Genomic DNA, 14,678 nt, shown 5'->3' with positions numbered 1-14,678 from the left:
CATGTGTAACCCAATCTGGGTTTTAGGGGATAGGGCAAGAGAAGGGTCAAATACATCTTTAGACATTTGTTTATTTTTATTTATCTGTTATAACATTGCTAGTCATTTCATGAAACATTTCAAATTTAATTATTTGATAAAATTTTTGTTTAAATGTAAATATACTTTGTTCTTTCTGTGACAGAATTTAAAAAAATACCTCCTTAAAATTTTTAAATATTTCCCAAGGATTTACACAAAATTTTATTCTGTGGGATTTCAACTTTAAATGTTGATATGACTATGTAAATATTATTTACACAGAGAAGGCAAAATTGAGTAAATTAAAAAAAAACATTTCTAGTACCAGTGTGCTTATGTTGTAAGAATATATTTTTCTATTTTTGTTAAACATGATTTCCTAAGAATTTGGATTCATATTTCAGCTTAAAAGGGCTTTAGAAGAACTTCAGGAGGCACTAGCAGAGAAAGAAGAGCTGAAACAAAGATGCCAAGAACTAGATATGCAGGTATGGACAAGAAATCTGATCAGAGCACAGTTCTTTCTTTGTTAATTAACTGGCAGCATGTTTTAGAAGTTGGGTTTCATTTTATGGGAGAAACATTAAAAGCATTTTTTACAAACTTCTGTATTCAAACATAAATATCATAAATAATTTTCTCTGATAGTTGAAAATCACTGGTCAATTTTTAAGAAAATCATTCTACTAATTAGAGATTTCAGCTATTTACATGAGGACTCAGTTGTGTATTTTATGAAATAGAAAAATTGTACTATTTGCTTCATAGTTGTTTTTAGATATTAAATGAGATAATTTATAGAAGTACCTAGTAGTGCTAATTACTTATAGTATTTATAGTACTATTTATAGTAATACTTACTAGTAGTACCCCCAATAAATTAAAATGCACACTCTTTTATTTATATACACATACATATGTAATCTCTTATGCTTAGTTTGTTTTGCTTACATATATATCAATATGTATAAATATAATTCTAGTACTCATAAATGAACTTGGTAGGAGCACCAATAGTAGTTAAGGATAGACTGTCAAACCAGGCTATCTATTTTCAGAACCTGGCCATATTACCAGCTGATGTATGTCCTCAGACAAATTTCTTAATTTCTTTATACTTCAGTCCTCTTTTTGAAAAATGGAATCATGGTAGTATTTATCTCCCAAATGCTTTCAAGATTAAATGAACTAATATAAATAATCCTTAGGGCCTGGCACAGAAGAACTATCTCTATGTTTGTGTTTATTGTTATTCTGTGAAAATACAAATATGAAAGTTGTGCAGTAAGACTAAAAAAAAAAAAAATGTTCAGAAAAGATTAAGTGTTAGGAGAGAGAAGATGGAAGATCAGAGAAAGGAAACACTTCTGTAGTTCCCAGCACTAGACTTAAGACTTACAAAGTGGGAAGACTAATTCTAACTGAGGTGAGTAGCTAAGGAAATTCATTGAAACTTAATATTAAACTGTAAAAAAAAATTCATAGAGCACCAAAAATTGATATATTATATATATAGTAATATATTTGTAAATATATTAAAAAATATAATAATATATTTGTACTAGTTTGGTTTCCAGAGGCGGCAGCTGAGCAGAGTGGGGAGTGCAGACAAAGGAAACACTTGAAAAGTAGATAAATTAAAAAATAAAAATACTGGCTTGCGGAAACCTGTGGATTAGAGAAGAATGCTGATTTTAACGGACATGGTATTGGTAGGTGAAGCTCAGGGAAAGGGAATCCAAAATAGATCACCCCAGGGGTGAGAAGCATTTTGTAGCACAGAAAATGTTGGTGGGTGTATGTAGCTTGTACATCTGTGAGCAGAGATGGGACTGGGAATTCATAAAGGAAGTACCAGTAGCTGAGTAGAAGATTCCCAGAGGGTGCTCGAACCAGAGAGTCTTTAACAGGCACAAAGAAAATTTTACCCAGGCCATTCATCCTTTGGGTTCCAAGAGAGAAAGCTCCCATTGTTGCTCACACCCCATAACAGCTAAAGGGAAGATACTAAAAGGAAGAATTTTACTGGAGGCACCAGAAATTTAGAAGTCCAACCAAGAATGGCAGGTCCTCAGAAATAGGGGGCATGGATCATATCTCAAATACCTACCTACAGCATTCCAAAATTTTCCCAAATCCAAACCCTGACTTTTAGAAGTTTAAATTTAGAGTTCTGCCTATCATCTACACTGCAGGATTACACCTACAGAGGAACCCCAAAACAAATCCCCGAAGTTCCAAAATAGAGGAAATTCAACAGAAGAGTAATCTATTAAATGAGAATCAAGACAGTATTAAATATAGCAAAAAATCAAAATGACAGGAAACCACAAACACATACCTGTACTAACTGAATGTTAATAGTCTCAATTTCCCAATTAAAATACATAAATTAGCAGAAAGGATCAAAAAAACAAGATATAACTATATGCTTCTTGCAAGAGACTTGGGCAAAGACGCTCACAAGCTAAAGATGAAAGGATGGAAAAAAATATTCCATAGAAATGATGAAAGGATGGAAAAAAAATATTCCATAGAAATGAAGTCTGAAAATAACCATACATACATATTCCCATATCTGACAAAGCTGATTTCAAACTAAACTTAATCAGAAGAGCCAAGGCCACTACATTATGGTAAAGGGATCAATTTTTATAACAAGAAAATATAATGATAGTAAATACATATGCCTTGAATGTCAGCACACCCAAATACATAAAACAAAATAAAACTCCTTGACATTAAATCTCAATAGACCTAACACAATGATATTGGGTGATTTCACACACATTTTTCACCAATAGTTCATCAAAACATAAAATTAATAAAGGCATTTTCAACCTAAAGAAAAGTATAGGGGCTGGGGATGTGGCTCAAGCGGTAGCGCACTTGCCTGGCATGTGTGCGGCCCGGGTTTGAGCCTCAGCACCACATACAAACAAAGATGTTGCGTCCGCCGAAAACTAAAAAATAAATATTAAAATATCTCTCTCTCTCTCTCTCTCTCTCTCTCTCTCTCTCTCTCTTTTTTAAAAAAAGAAAAGTATAAATCAGATGAACCTAGTGGACATCTACAGAATATATTACCCTAAAACATTTGACTTACCTTCTTAGTAACTCAGGGAACTTTTTTAAAACAGACCATATCCTAGGTCATAATGTCATTCTTAGCAAATAACAAAAAACATCAGTGTAATACTATGTATCATATTGGAGCATTCTGGAATGAAACTAGAAGTCAACAGCAAGAAAAATAATAGAAATCACATAAACACATGGAGATTGAACAACACTCTGAAGTGAGAGTAGAAATTGAGAAATTCTTAGAAACAAGAATGGAGATAAAATGTATCAAAATCTCTAAAACTGTATAAAGACCAGTTCTGAGGTAAATTTCTAGCATTGAGTGCCTACACAAACAAACTTTGTTCTCCCTCAAGACCTTAAAAAGAAGACTGACTAATACAAAATCATTAGAAGACAGGAATCAGTTAAGATCAGGGCCAAAATTAATAAAATTGAGAATAAAATAATATACAGGATCAGTACAACATAGAGTTTGTTCTTTGAAAAGATAAATAAGATTGACAAACCCGTAGCCAGACTAACTGAAAGAGAAGACCCATATAAAAATAAATTGTAGATGAAAAAGGAGATCACCACAGACACTTCTGATATCCAGAGGCTTATTAGAAACTTTGTAGAAAATTTATACTCCAATAAACTGCAAAATCTAGAAGATAAATTTCCAGATACATGAACTGTTCAAATTGAAACAGGAAGATACAGAAAACCTAAACAGACCAGTATCAAGAAATGAAATTGAAATAGCAATTAAAAGCCTTCCAACAAAGAAAAGCCCAGGACCAGATGAATTCTCAGCAGAGTTTTACCAGATCTTTAAAGAACTAATGCCAGTTTTCCTCATATTATTCCATGAAATCGAAAGGGACGGAATACCTCAAATACATTCAATGAGTCTAGTATAACACTATTACCAAAACCAGACAAAGATACATCAAGGGAAGAAGACTACAGACTAGTATGCCTGATGAACATAGATGAAGAAATCCTTTATGAAAGCTGCATTCAAAACAAATCAAGAAGATAACGCACCATGATCAAGTGGGTTTTATCCCAGGGATGCAAGGTTGGTTCAACATACTCAAGCCAGTAAATGTAGTTTACCACTTAAACAAAATTAAGGGCAAGAATCACATGATTGTTTCAACAGATGCAGAAAAGACCTTTGATAAAATTCAGCACTCTTGATGGTAAAAATACCAGAAAAGCTAGGGGTAGAAGGATATTATCTCAACATTATAAACACTAGTTATTATAATTCCAAAGCCAACATCATACTGAATGGAAAAAAAATGAAAGCATTTCCTGTAAAATTTAGAAACAAGACAAATATGTTAACTCTCACCACTTCTATTCAATATAATTCTCAAAACACTAGCCAGAGCAATCAGGCATTAGAAGGAAATTAAAGGATGCAAATAGGAAAAGAATAAGTCAAACTGCCTGTTTGCTGATGACATAATCCTTTATCTAGAACAACAAAAACTCTACCAGAAAACTTCTAGAGCTTATAAATGTAGGATCAACACCCATAAATGAATAGTTTTTGTATATTCTAACAGTGATTGAGCCAGGAAAGAAATCAGGAAAACCATCCTGTTCACAATAACCTCAAAATAAAATAAAATTCTTGGGAATTAATCTAACTGATGAGGTAAAAGATCCCTACAATGGAAATTATAGCACAGAAAGAAATTGAAGATCTTGAGAAGATGGTAAGACCTCCCATGTTCTTGGATAGGCAGAATCAATATTGTCAAAATGGCCACAGTACCAGAAGCAATATACAGATTCAATACAATCCTCATCAAATATAAATGACATTCTTCATAGAATTAGAAAGAAAGATCCTTATGTGGAAGAATAAGAGACCCAGAATAGCAAAACAATACTGAGCAAGAAAAGTCATGCAGGGAACATTGCTATACCCTATCTAGAGCTGTAGTAACAAAGAAGACCAATGGAACAGAATAGAAGACAGACAAACCCACATACTTATAGCCATCTGATACTTGACAAAAATGCCAAAAATATATTTTGGAGGAATTACAGCCTTTTTAACAAATATGATGCTGGAAAAACTGGATAACTATATATAGAAATGAAACTTGGTTCCTGTCTCTCACCCTGCACAAAAGTCAAATCAAAATGGATTAAAGACTTAGGAATTAGACTAGAAACATTGCAACGGCTAGAAGAAAAACATAGGGTCAACACTCCATCATATTAGTGTTGGCACTGACTTTCTTAATAAGACCTCCAAAGTACAAAAAATAAAACCAGGACTCAATAAGTGGGATGCCATCAAATTAAAAAGCTTCTTCAAAGCAAAAGAAACAGGAGTGTGGAGAGAGCCTGCAGAATGGAAAACAGTCTTTGCCAGCTACTCTGAGGGGATTAATATCCAGAATATATAAAGAACTCAAAAAATTTAACACAAAAAAATAAATAATCAATAAATGGACAAAAATCTATAAACAGAACCTTCTCCAAAGAGGAAAAACAAATGCCCAATAAATTTATAAAAAAAACCCTTCAATATCTCTAGTAATAAGGAAAATGTAAATCCAAACTATAGTAAGGTTTCATCTCACTCTGGTCCATATGGCAATATCAATAACACAATAATAAATGCAGGTGAGGATGCAGGAAAAGAAGGTATACTTGCACATTGATGGGACTGTAGACTAGTACAACCACTATGGAAAGTAGTATGAAGATTCCTAAAAAGAAAAAAACAAAAAACTAACAATGCAGTAACTGCACTGTTTATAGCAACGTAATTCACAATAATTAAATTTATGGCATCAACCTATATCACTGTCAAGAGATGAATGGGTTAAAAATTGTGATATATAAATGTTATATACATACATGAGATACATATACATACACAAACACACATACACACACACACACACACACACACACACACATATACGCACACTTACATACACACACCATGCTGTTTTACTCAGCCATAAAGAAGGATGAAATTTGCTAGTAGATGGATGAAAATGGAGAACATCATAAAATAAAGGGTTGAATTTTTTTCTCAAATTTGGAAGCTAGAGTAAAATAAAAGGAGGGGAGAATTGGATATCATAAAGATATAGGTAAGATTGGTAGTGTAGGAGGAGATTGAGAGGGAAAGAGTAGGAATGAGAAAGTGGAGGAAATGTGGAGTGAATTTTTTAAAAATCACATGTACATATACAAATATACCACAGGAAATTTCACATTTATGTATAAGTGAAAGAACCAGCAAAAAATAAATAAACAAAAAGAAGACCAATAGAGTAGAGGAGGAGAATGGGGGAGAGTCAGGTGGAGAGGAGGGAAAAAGGGGAGATTAAGAACTCAAATTGAATTCTATGCATGTATGATTCTGTCAGGATAAACCCAACTACTATGTATAACTATAATGCTCTAATAAAAAAATAAAGTTTACGTGTACCCACTTAGTATACTCTAAATAATTTGCTTTTTTTTTTTTTTTTTTGGTCAAATAATGAGCTGAATAGTTTAATCTCTGAAAAATTATTCTTGCCAGATGAAGTCACTTCAAATATCTGAAGTGATAGGGCTGGTTAATATTTTCAACACTTAATGGTTTTTAAATATAACAAAGTAACTTAGGTAGTAATTGCAACAGAATTCAGATCTTTTAAATTCATCTTTAAAAGAAGTTAGTCCTTGCTGGGGATATAGCTTAGTTGGTAGAATGCTTGCCTTGCATGCACAAGGCCCTGGGTTTGATCCCCAGCACCACAAAAAGAAAGAAAGAAAACAGTCCTCTGTATTTCAGTAAAGCAAATATCTGTTTTCTGCATCTTTCCTAACCATACATTGTAATACACAGCCCCACACACACATGCAAAGCAACTAAAATATGTTATTTTCATATGGATCATATTTAATCATAGAATACTTCATATAAAGATTAGGAATTGAGCCATTTAGGTGTAAAAATTTTATAGGACCTTCGTATAGTTTTCTCAGAAATTCTTATTGAGTAAAGAACACAAAATTCTGCATTAAAAAATTTAAGTGTTTATAATACATACTATCAAGTATGTAATCTTGCAGTTTTAGTTGAAAGGTTTATAAATCTGAAACAGAGGGGGAAGGCAGGTTCAGAGTGAAACTAAAGAATATAGCACCATGGGAGCTTGTGAAAAAGATGCCTAGAACCACCTCTTAACATTCCAAGTCATGGATCTGGGGTGGGTCCAAGGAGCTTGAAAGTTTAATCTCCTCTCCTTTCATTCTGTGGTGAAATTGATAGGAACAAGGGTGGTTACATACCAGATGTTGAAAACTAAAATTTGCCCTTGTTGTTCTTCCTTCTTTAGAGGATCCACCTAGTTTAAAGACTGAGGGCTTTGTTTCTCCTGTATCCACAATTTTATGACAGCCCTTACCTTACCCTTAAGCTAGAATGAGACAATAGGTTGAGCATCATTAAACCAAGATCTGAAATGATCCAAAATCTAAAATTTTTTAAGCACTGACATGATGTGACAAGTGGTAAATTTCACATCCAACCTCAGGTTATGAGTTGCAGTCAAAAATGTGGATGTAAAACACATACTTCAGTTGGTGTCCTCAAGGGAGTAAGACCTTTCCAGCTTCTTTCAGATGTGGTGTATCTTTTCTCCCACTCCAATATTCCCCCATGCAATGTCAAGATCCCTACGGTACCCCACATGAGGCCTAGACCTACGTGCGTTACTTACTGGGTTTTTAAAATATTTTCTGCTTTGTGGTATAAAGATATTATCAAAAACATTTTTTTAAAAACCCTTAATAAACTCCTGTGGTTAACAGTGATAAAGAGGAAGAATTTGTTTTTGTAACACAAAAATCAAGCTGTTGGAGAAACTGGGCAGTGGTATATGTGTAAAATATCTAACTGGAGAGTATGGTATAGGAGTGTATAGCATATGTGACCTAAAGAAACAGAGGAGTGAAGTGTTCTATGCTAAAATGATGAATAGGACAAAAAAATTAAAAACCACTGCATAAAGCTAAAGTGAAATTGATCATCTGTTGAAAGAGCAGACCCATCAGTGTCAACAGTGAACACATAAACCATTTAATGCTATATTAATCATATGAGAGAAGAAAGATGTATCATGATGAATTAAAAGTTGAAGGACACCAAATATGCAATAGGCTCATTTCAGAAATTTAAGAGAAGACACAACAGTAAATTTTTCAAGATTTGTGTCAATAAAGCATATGATGGTCACAAAGCAGCGTAGAAATATATCAATGAGTTTGCTAAGGTCATTGCTGATGAAATCTGATGTCAGAGCAAGATGTAATGGTGAAGAAACATCAGTGTTTTGGCACTTTTTCCCTTTGAAAGACATTGACTACAGCTGATGAGACAGTCCCTAAGCAAATAAAGAATGGCAAGGACAGAATAACTGTGATTGGATGTGCTAATTAATAGGCATGAAGAAGTGTATGATAGGCAAATTTGTGTCCTTGCTATTTTAAAGGAATGTATTTCTTAGTAATCATTTATCATTATAACAAAGGCATGGATCAGCAGGGATATCTTTTCTGACTGATTCACAAATGTTTTGTACAGGTGAATTGTGCTCACTACTGGAAAATTTGGACTATGACTGTAAGATTTTGTTATTCCGTGACAAATGTTCTGTTCATGCTCTTTGAAATTCTCATTAAAAGTAATGCTTATTCCATGTGCTTTCTCCCAAATGTGACTGTTAACTTATCCACGTGACCAGGGTATCAATAGATTAATGAAGAATAAATATAAAACATTTTCTTAAACAGCATGTTAGTAGCAATGAACAGAAGCATGAATATATAGGTTTTCAAAAGGAGTTTAACATGAAGAATGCTGTATATGTTATTGCCATTGTTGGAAACAAAAGTGAATAAAGAAAGTTGTGTTATGCCTGGTACAGTCTCTGGTATGGGATTGTATTCAATGATAAGATGAATAAGGTGGTGATTTTTGAAAGATTATATCAAGTGAAAAAGAAGTTATATCAAATCTCCTTAAATATGTAAAAAAATATACCTACAGAATGTCAGTAAACTGGAAGAAGGTCTCCTAGGAAGCCTTTTCAAATATTTCCTCCTCAGTTACTTTTGTCTTTAAGTCTCTGATTTTATAAACTGACAGGATTTGTAAGAAAGTTGCCATTGTTTGTTGTTGGTGCTTTATAAGCATGGGTACAGAGATTCTAGTGATACCACTGTGCTGTCTAGTTTGGGCATTTTATTGATGGTGCATCATATATTTTATTGTTAGTACTTATGTGTTAATACATTAAGAAAATTAGTACTTATGTACCATATACATTCATAGTCAGGAATGGTAGTGATAGTGATGTCAAAGAACCAGATTGTCCACATGGTTGGCTAAGATAGTGACACCATTGCTTTTGGTTGGCTCAGCATATACAAGCTTTGTTTCATGTACAAAATTATTTTTTTTAAATATTGTTACCTTTAGGCTATTGTAAGTTGTATATGAAACATAAATGAATTTTGCATTTAGATTTGAGTCTTATCCCCAAGTTATCTCATTAAATAGGTACAACTGCTCCAAAATCTGAAAACTTTTGGCCCCTAAAGCATTTCAGATGAGGGATACTCAACATGTAGTCCTTTCTTTTTGCTCTACCCCCGACTCTATAGTATGCTTTCATCAAACCACCACCAACATCTCTTATTTAATTATTTACATTTCTACTGAAGGGTTTTAAGGGCAGAAACTCTTTTATTTGTATCTGAATCGCTTAGAACTATACATGACAAATAATAGTCACTGATTCCTTACATAATAAGCATGGATGCATGCTTTGAATTTAGAAACAGAAAGTTGTGTGTTTACATTGTCCACCTAGAGACAGTTTCCTGGACTGCCTTCATATTTCTCATTTAGAAGTATTAAAAAGTTAACTTAGGTACAATGCAGTTTTATTGAGTTTATTATATTCATGAATTAGGCAACTCCAAACCAGAGTGGTTTGGACCCTCCACTTAGGAAACAGTTGGAAGACGGTAATAGGGTTACTACAGAAATAAAGAAAAGATAGGTTATAGGTACATGTTGCCTATTTGGTTGAAAGTCCCTGGTTGTATAATTTTAATCTTGTTGGTTCTTCGCATCAGTTGAGCTTAAATACTGTTTTTCTTTAATACAGCATTTGTAAGAAATAGCTCAAGGTAAGTTGCACTTACATTTGCAAATCTAACAAAGTTTAGATCACTTAAAAAGCCTAACTGGTTTTGTCTGTTGAGGAATTTTTCAGGCTTAGTCTCCATTTTAATAATATAACCGAGAACAGTGTTTGTAACTTGCCTATATGGTATTTAATGCAATCACTTGATTTAATTTCCTTTTTAGTTCATTGTTTCTATATGTCATCTCATTCACTTATGGAATTGGTTGTGCCTATTGAAAATATAAATAGCAATCTTGTCCAATAATATTATGGATGTCAATGATAATGGGACACCTTTTTATCTAGTTCTTGGTAAAATGTATGTAAAATTTTGGGCTTATGAAAAGTCATAGCTGTACCTAAAAAATTCTTAAATAGAAAAGAATTAGAACCAAGAGAAAAAAACATGCTTGTTTTAAAGGAATTTAAAACATGTATCAGGTACTGACATTTTTGTAGTTCTGCACTTAGACATTTTATTATCCATTTTAAATCATAAACACAAAGTCTCTGTGCAAATGGAAACAGTTAAGCTTTTTGGTATTGGTTCATCAACCAAATATACTTGTTTCCTGAATATGTGATATGTGACTGATTATTTTTCACTATGAACCCCAGATGATAACTTTGCATAGATGAAAGCATTTTGAAAGATAGTTTTGACAAAAAAGGGACAAATTAATGTTTTGAAGTTGTATTCACATATTAAATTTTAGAGATTTAGACACATTTTATTTCCAAAACTGAGACAGGTATAATATTCTAAAAGCATCCTTACTGTATATTACATATGTGTACTAATTTGATTTCTTTGTTTTTCCCAAACTTCCTAGACTCAGAATTTCAGAGTTGAAAGTATTCTTAGAAATCATCTAATCTGATTAGTCAAGCTTTTTCATGACCTTGTTAGAATTAGAATCAAGAACTCCCAATTCTGTGAGTTTTGTTGTTGTTGTTATTGCTGCTTATATTTCTGTATTTGTTTTTTAGGTGACTGCACTTCAAGATGAGAAGAATTCGCTGGTTTCTGAGAATGAGATGATGAATGAAAAACTTGACCAGTTGGATGGCTCTTTTGATGATCCAAATACGATGGTTGCAAAGAAGTATTTTCATGCACAATTACAACTAGAACAGTTACAGGAAGAGAACTTCAGGTAGCATTTTTAGTAAAAAATTATTTTATAGAATTCTTTTCATTAAACTAGTAGCTAAAAATCATATCAACTAATTATTAGTATATTAAACATGTTTAAGACACTGATTAAGCTACTAAAAATACCAAGTGGTTCCTGCCTCACTGGACTTATTGTCCAGATAAGCAAGTAAATTATGTAAAACAGTGCAAAGATACAGGACAAATGAAGGCCATATGCCACCCAGTAAGAGTTCAAGAGAGTGAATAATGAAGCTTGGAAGAAATAGGGAGTTTCTCACATAAGAGAGGTAATCTGATAATGAGTGGAAAAAATACAAATCTTAAACGCTTCTTACTTGAACATTAATATTATTTCTTTTAAAAATAGAGTTCTTACCTTTAATAAACATTGATGGTTGCTTGTGTGCTTACCACTGAGTCTTGCACCATGAGATCTTAAAGACAGACATGCTAATTTTTTTAATATTTTTTTATAGTTGGACCCAATACCTTTATTTTATTTATTTATTTTTATGTGGTGCTGAGGATTGAACCCAGGGCCTCACACGTGTTAGGTGAGCAGTCTACCACTGAGCCACAACCCCAGCCCCCAAACATGCTAATTTACCATACAATTTTTTTTATATCATTTCAAACTTGCAAAAAAAAAAAAAAGTTGCAATAATACTACAAAGAACTCTGCTTTTACAGTGTTTTATATTTGGAGTTTTACAGTTTTCTCTATTTGCTTTAATAGTTTCTCTATTCATATAGTTAAACGTTTTTCTGAATCATTTGACACTAATTTGGAGACATGCCTCTTTATTTCAGTGTGTATTTCCTAAAAACAAGGACATCCTCAGTATAGGAAATTTGTCACTGATTAAACATTATCTAATCTGCATATTGTATTCAAATTCCATCAGTTGTTTCAGTGTCCCTTATAAAGTTGTTGGTTTTTTTACCCCTTCTTTGAAATCCAGAATTATGCATTCTGTTTAGAAATGGACTCTTATTCAGAGGACTGTAAATCCGTTACTATCATCACTTATTTCGAGGGTCAAATTTTCCCAGATTTGGTCAGTGAAAAGCCTTTAAACTGGTGATTTTAGCCTTTCAACATCCTTTTTTGAGCAGTTTGTTACTTTCTGATATCACAAAGTTTTCTACATACATTGTCATTAATTTATTGCAGTCTCCTCAGAGTTAATATTTAACCTCTTTACATGTCAACTATTTTTTAAACAGTGAATTTATCTTATGCATTTTTCTCTTCCTCTTTTGAAATTAAAATTTCTGTTAGACTCTATAGAGGTTACTAAGCACATGTTTTGGAAGTGTAAATGAAAATTCAGAACATTAAACTTACTTTTCATGCCTGTTACAAATTTAAGAGCCCCAAATACCTTATTCCTTCAATCTTTCCTACTCTTTTTGAATGTGGAATTTAAGTATGTCATGTCATGTCTCAGTAGGAAGACAATTGGTGGAAATTATAAATATTTATAGAATATTATATTATAAATGATTATATTACAAATAATCACTTATTTTCTTTGTGCAAGGCTTGAAGCTGCAAAAGATGATTACCGTGTTCACTGTGAAGAACTTGAAAAGCAATTAATTGAATTTCAGCATAGGAATGATGAATTGACTAGTCTTGCTGAAGAAACAAGAGCCCTGAAGGATGAAATAGATGTTCTTAGGTATGGCAGGCCTAAATATATTTATGTTAATTCTAAGTTTTTAGCTAATGTGAATATTCCGTGCTTTAATCAGAAATTCTTAAAGAGTTTTGCCAATATATAAAATGTTGAACACTTTTTATTCATGTTTCTGGTCTTTACTTCCTTTATGCTTGCTGGAATTGTATTTGAAAGATAGTGTTCAACTCTTGTTACAACAGTTTCATATTAGAACCTATAAACCCAAAATCTTCTCTGAAGATTTTGTAAGTGATCCATTTAGCTTAAACTGGTACCCATTTTTGTATTTTGAGAAAATTTTTTTTTAGGAAATGTTTTTTCACAATATTTTCATATTTGATGAAATATAAATATAGAAGAGGAGCCTAATATTTATTTCAAGGATTGTCTTGGGCGATATTTTATAATATATATTTATATTTGACTTTTGCCTGTGAAATGTTACCCAATGAATAGGCTGTCCACATGTTCTGCATGTTTTCTGTTGATTTTTCTTAATTAGCTTTTTTTTTTTTTTTTGCAGCTCTTAATAAGCATTTGAAACAAAATCTTTAGAACCATTAATTTTGACAGTGTTAGTGACTTGATTCGGTTTATTTATCTTTGCTACAGCCTGGTTGGTCCACTAAGTGTAATTCCAAGGAAAGTATTTTTCCAGACAAATTCATAAATTGACTTATCTTCCTAAGTTTTTCAAACACTGAAAATAAGATGATACTAAATGATACTAAAACAAAGCAAGTTTTTTCTGTAAGCTACAGAATAGTTTAGAATTGTTTTTACTATTTGTACAAAGCCCTTCTTTTTTTTTTTTAATATGAGGCTAAAAACAGTTTGATGGTAACTTAATGTGTCACATTTGAAGCATTTTTACTTTTGATGCCTTAATAACAAAAAGATTGAACATTAAATGGTTTTAGACCCAAGTGTTGGTTAAAGCTTGGAAGATTCATTTTACAACCAGAATAAAATTGCTCTGTGTATATGCTACTCTTTAATTTGGATTGCTTTTTCTTTATTACTACAGGGCTACTTCTGATAAAGCAAATAAACTAGAGTCAACAGTTGAGATATATCGTCAGAAACTACAAGATCTAAATGACCTTCGCAAGCAGGTTAAAACTTTACAGGAAACAAACATGATGTATATGCATAATACAGTCAGCTTGGAAGAAGAATTAAAGAAGGCAAATGCAGCACGCACACAATTAGAAACGTACAAAAGGCAGGTAAGAAAATATCTTAATTTTTAATTGATAAAATTGAAAGAATTCAACTTCATTATTCCATTTCATCTTTAAGAATGATACGAAAGTTAAGCATTGCATACAATAAGCTATGTACTTCAGTGAATTTCTTCTATATGTAATTTTAATATCAAGGTTGATAGCTGAGTTTGAATTCTCTAGGTCCTTCGCCTTCTTATTGCCTTCCAAACTTATTTTTGCTAACGTATTTATTTTTGAGATGTTACGGTTTATTAATGTTTCTAGTAAACATTGACAGATGCTTAGA

The 14,678-nt window shown here is 32.4% G+C and overlaps 1 protein-coding gene across 1 annotated transcript in view; it reads left to right on the top strand.

Moving 5' to 3' along the window:
• Hook1 (hook microtubule tethering protein 1) overlaps positions 1-14,678 on the top strand; it is a 53,435-nt gene that overhangs the window by 18,125 nt on the left and 20,632 nt on the right. Inside the window, exons 8-11 of the mRNA XM_076862360.1 lie at positions 426-509; positions 11,310-11,476; positions 13,023-13,163; positions 14,191-14,392. Coding sequence (XP_076718475.1) covers positions 426-509; positions 11,310-11,476; positions 13,023-13,163; positions 14,191-14,392 — 594 coding nt within the window. The remainder of the gene's footprint in view (positions 1-425; positions 510-11,309; positions 11,477-13,022; positions 13,164-14,190; positions 14,393-14,678) is intronic.

The sequence above is a fragment of the Callospermophilus lateralis genome, chromosome 7, assembly GCF_048772815.1.
Source record: "Callospermophilus lateralis isolate mCalLat2 chromosome 7, mCalLat2.hap1, whole genome shotgun sequence".
NCBI lineage: Eukaryota > Metazoa > Chordata > Mammalia > Rodentia > Sciuridae > Callospermophilus > Callospermophilus lateralis.
Note: the sequence above shows the minus strand (reverse complement) of the source record. Positions and strands in the feature narration are given on the sequence as shown.